The sequence below is a fragment of the Berghia stephanieae genome, chromosome 7, assembly GCF_034508935.2.
Source record: "Berghia stephanieae isolate SIO BIC M18660-M18661 chromosome 7, UCSD_Bste_1.3, whole genome shotgun sequence".
Classification (NCBI taxonomy): domain Eukaryota; kingdom Metazoa; phylum Mollusca; class Gastropoda; order Nudibranchia; family Aeolidiidae; genus Berghia; species Berghia stephanieae.
In genome coordinates, this window is record NC_088366.1 from 36,039,268 (window position 1) to 36,044,492 (window position 5,225).

The 5,225-nt window shown below is 36.5% G+C and overlaps 1 protein-coding gene across 1 annotated transcript in view; it reads right to left on the bottom strand.

Moving 5' to 3' along the window:
• Nucleotides 1-2,422: 2,422 nt before the first annotated feature.
• LOC144977164 (chymotrypsinogen A-like) overlaps nucleotides 2,423-5,225 on the bottom strand; it is a 22,173-nt gene continuing 19,370 nt past the window's right edge. Inside the window, exons 7-8 of the mRNA XM_078922039.1 lie at nucleotides 4,861-5,009; nucleotides 2,423-4,258 (exon numbers count right to left, since the gene is read on the bottom strand). Coding sequence (XP_078778165.1) covers nucleotides 4,085-4,258; nucleotides 4,861-5,009 — 323 coding nt within the window. The 3' untranslated portion in view covers nucleotides 2,423-4,084. The remainder of the gene's footprint in view (nucleotides 4,259-4,860; nucleotides 5,010-5,225) is intronic.

Below are 5,225 nucleotides of genomic sequence, written 5' to 3' on the forward strand. Positions count from 1 at the left end.
TTTACACATTCTGATCACAAGACATGAAAAGTTCTAGTCAGCATGAAGAATAAAAAGTACCGATTTTCTTTGTTTAGAACCACGATGGGCGTCGTTGCTGGGCGACGTGACATCAGACTACTGAATCCAATTTACACATAGTTTTCTGTATTGGTTCTATAGATAGAATGCTCTTGGCCAAGGAGTTCACAACATTGCCATCCGGAAGTATAATGGACCAACACACAAACTCTGTGTAACCATGAACCTTTATAGTCTAGTTAATACAGTTTAGTGAGAACAACTCACAAACGCGGATGGCAAAAACAATAACAAAGGCCTGAGTGACGTCATCTGCATACTATCTATTGATAAAACGGTAGAACAGTGGGTATTTTACTTAGACACATACCATCGATAGTAAATCCTGTGCAGTTTGCTATGTCAACCAATCACTGCCATTGTTTACAGTATGACGACTCTCCGAGAGGCGTGGTTATCTAAGTGATGACGAAAACAATAACAAAGACCTGAGTGAGGCCAACATCGTTCTACCTATGGATAGAATGACGTTGACGTCACCCAGATCATTGTTATTGTTTTTTTGCCATCCGTGTTTATGAGTAATTCTCACAACACTGTATTATCCAGACTATAAACCTTCAAGGCTACACATAGTTTTGCGTGTTGATCCGTTACACTTTTGGATGGCAATGTTGTGAACTTCTTAGCAAAGCGCACACTATCTATAGATAGTTCGAAGATGACGTCACTCAGGTCTTTGTTATTGTTTTTTTGCCATCCGCGTTTATGAGTAATGCTCACTGAACTGTATTATCCCGACTATATACGTTCATGGATACACACAGATTTGTGTGTTGGTCCGTTATACTTCCGGATGGCAATGTTATGAGCTTCTTAGCCAAGCGCATACTATCTTCCGAATGGCAATGTTATGAGTCTTCACGAGTATTAGAATATCCACACGCTTTTAATGGAACATGTACCAGGGGAGATAAAGTTAATTTTTTCAGAGAGAGCTGTTCATCAAATATTAATATTAATACTAAGGAAAACGATTATTTTTTTGACAACTAGCCATTGGTGAAGCCCTTTCCTCACAAACAAGGGGGTCGGTATCATCCTGGGTAAAGTCGCTATTTTTTAGAACCTCTTTGTTCACTCGGCAATGGCTGGGTAACTTTGTTAGATTTATATGATAAATAATCATTATATTTACTTTACATTCAATTCATGACGATGCAATCCATTTTAACAATTTAAAATAAATTGTTTTGAATATCATAATCTACTTGTAACATTTTATCTGATCTTAGTCTTGCCTATTAATACGAATTCAAACTGTTATAATCTAAAAAATAAAATAACACTAGACGTCTAATGTTCACCATCGTCCTGTGTAGCATTAAAAATTATTTTGCATTTTGAAATGATACAATATTTATACTACCCGAATTTTTTTAACATTTTCGTTTAAATATATACAAAAATTGAGAGAAAGAAAACTTGGTAGATTTGATTTTTTAAAATTATTTTGAAATGTATGAGCATTACTTCGTTGATTTCATCAGAAAGAGGGGCTTGCCGGCATAAATGAAGTTTCAGCACTCATTGGTAGAAATATACTCCTCCTCTTCCTCCTCCTCCTACATCTACTGCTGCTCCTATTGCTGATTTTACTACTACTACTACTACTACTACTACTACTACTACTACTACTACTACTACTACTACTACTACTACTACTACTACTAATAATAATAATAATAATAATAATAATAATAATAATAATAATAATAATTAAGGTCTGGATTCCAGTTTAATATCCAAGCGCAAGAATCAATTCTAGCATGAATAACCTTATGATTCAGGTAGCTTAGCCCTCTCTGTCTCTGTTCGTAGAATGGGAATACCTGCTAGTATTATGACTTTAGTTTATTCTATTTATTTCCCTCACAAAGATTACTCATAACCCATAAGGCTCAAGAAGCATCAGGACCTCGAGACATTTAACTGTATGAGCCCTGCACGAGTGCCTCTGAACAGGTATGTTCAGGATAGAAGTGATGGGAACCAGGCCTAGGTAAGAAGCAAAGGAATAAAAAAAAAATTATTCAGAGTCATGAGGCCCATGGAGCCGGCGTTTATCATGGTTTCTATAGCGTGAAACGGACAATAGCAATTGCTTGCTATCCTTTGGATAGGATGCTTGTCTATCGCAAAGTTCTTTCCACCAGATCTAACAGACTCAGCTACCCAATCACTGCTGGGTGGACAGGCGGTCAGGAAAAAATCTCGACTGCACCCGGGATCGATCTCAGTCCCTTTGCGAGTGAAACGAGTGTCCGACCAACTGAGCCACCGATAGCCCCCGAAGAAGCAAAAGCTGTCATGGAAAACAAGAACGAACAAAACCTCAAGTGGGAAGGACAAGCACATGATTTTATTATTTCAAACTCAGAGGAATCGGGAAGATAAGAAAGCTAGAATTTTATTAATTTTGAAAGATAAGGGCAAAATTTTTTTTTTTTAAAGTTCAAAATGGTTTGACAATTTTTAAATTAATAAAGATATGAACTTCCCATCATAACAACCAACCAAAACCACTCAATTCGTTAATTTTAATCAACTGTCTGTACTATCCTAAATACCATTCAGTAAAATTATCAAATTTAATATTATGTCTATATAAATTCAACGGTAACAGATTATGGCTGGAAAAATTAACAAAGATATAAATATTAATAATATGATATGAAATCAATATACCTGAGAGCTGAATGCCAATCAGATTTTATTTTTCAATAATTTTCAGATCAACAGATTAGTTAAATACAAGGGCGGGCTAATATATTAGTACCGTTTTGTTATGACTTTTTGTTTTCACAGCACATACAAACATATTACATGAAAAGAAAGTTTAGAATCGTTAATCGTACTATTTATTTTTCCACATAATCAACACCACGAGCAACACAGATCTGCCAACACCGAACTAGTTGGCGTATGCTGTCAGTGAAGATTATCGGTGATATTGCTGGGCACCATCGACGAACATCTGTCACTACTTCCAAAATTACTGGTGTAACGGTTTCCTTTCAGATACTTCTTGAGCTGGAGAAACAAGAAATAGTCAGATGGGGCAAGATCCGGACTATATGCAAGGTGCTGTATGGTCGGAAGTTTCAACTGAATTAATGCTACATGGGTTTGATGGCTAGTGTGTGGTCGCGCATTGTCATGCAGCAATGTCGAATCTCTACCATCTCGAACCCATGCGAGTCTATTTTGAGGGCTCGTAGAGTTGAAACATATTTTTATTCAGAGTTCACTGTTTGCCATTGTTCAAGAAATTCCATGTGAACTTTGCCTTCCATTTTCGAGAGAATGATAAACAAGACATTTCTCGCATAGCATAGACAATGACTTTGAATTTCCTTGGGCTTGGAGAAGATTTATACTTGTACTCCATTGACAGCAATTTGGTTTCTGGGTCGTAGCGGTGGACCCAAGATTCGTCATCAGTCACATTTTCCTGCAGAAAAGTCTCTCCTTCCTTGTCATATCGTTTCAAATGTTGGGTACAAATGTCTGTTCTCTGCGAGTCTATTTCTGAAGTAAGCTGTCTTGGACTCATCGTGCAGAGGCTTTTTCTGCAACCCACAAATGATGTCACACGAATTAGTTGTTGCACATAATGAGTGTAGAAGTATCGATGAAGAGTGCGTGGGTGAAGTTTTATGATTGTACCTACCTAAAATATGTTTTGGTTTATGGGCAAGCGGTATTTATCAGCCCGCTGTCGTATATACAACCGTTTTTTTAAAAGAGAACATCGCAACATAATTATAAAAAAGGCATTAAAATATTCTACTTGGTTCTTTTTTAATTGAAATAACTTTTTATCTTCCCTATAAAATGTTGTTATAGTGATATGTTACAAAAATACCATTACAGAAATTTAACTATTGAAAAGAGTTATTGAGGCAACGAGAACAAAAATCCTTTATAAATTTAGGTTGTCCCTAAATGTCCATTTTTTTATGCTTTACGGTCTAATTATGATAAATTTAATAATTTTTCATTAACCAATCCTTGTTCCCCAGTAATTCATTGTATTTCTGATCCAGTCTAGGTAGAGGGACACATCCGTGACAAAAAGATTGAACTTGTCTTTGCTACACATCTTGAATGGTAAGATTCCTCTGACGACCCAGTTAGATCCAGTACTGCACATCACCGCACCACCTTCGTCACTCTGAAAATAGAAATCAGGATTGACAAACCGAATAAACAGAAGATTGTACCTACAGCGATATTAATCACTTCCACCCATAGCAGTGGATGTGTCCACATAATTTGTAGAGGCCATGACCATGATTGATACGGATCCAGGGTTGAGATACCTCCTCCCTCCTTCCGCTGCAGCTACAATATCACACAACTAATCTTTATTGTTCAATTACACCGACACTTTCTCACCATAAAAAAATTGAGACCTATTGTAACATACGTAACATCATAAATTTCCTGATATTTTTACAACGTACATGATGTATCACTTTGCCAAAAGCAGCTCTAAATATTGTAGTATGCATATCTCACAGTCAATCTGTGACCCACAGGCTCCAACAAATATCATGTCGGGTTAGAGCAAATGCCCAAAAAATTGAATTAAAACTTTTAATTAGAATTAAAAAGAATTAGAAATATAAAACTTAGATGTTGTAACGAGTAAAAAATCCAATTCATTCCTATCAAAAATTATAATTTTTAGTACATAGATCATCCCAACCGTTTGAGGCGGTGAGTCACAAAATATGCGGCTTCATGCTCTTTTGGCATTAGCTAACCACATACCAGGCATCCGTCGGTGAGAACGACATCCGGGGCTTGACACATGGTCCCTATGGGTCGGCTACCCTGGAGCTTAAGACGATTGACAACCAAGTCACAGCCTTTCTTGGAAGCTAGTTTCACTCGGCCTTGTTTGAGCTTGTCTCTTTGACCTAACAATATTTATAAAGAGAGTGATAATTATGTTTCTATACCATTCACATATCGTCAGGTTTTAGTCGTCTTTAAAATATGGGGTTGTGGAAAGCATGCAAAAATGACTTCAGGATTGTTTTCATATTTTAGCCAACTTTAACATACAATAAAACGGGATAATCTGTTTCCTTCAGTATATACTTTTATACTCTATCAAAATTAGGAACAAAGAG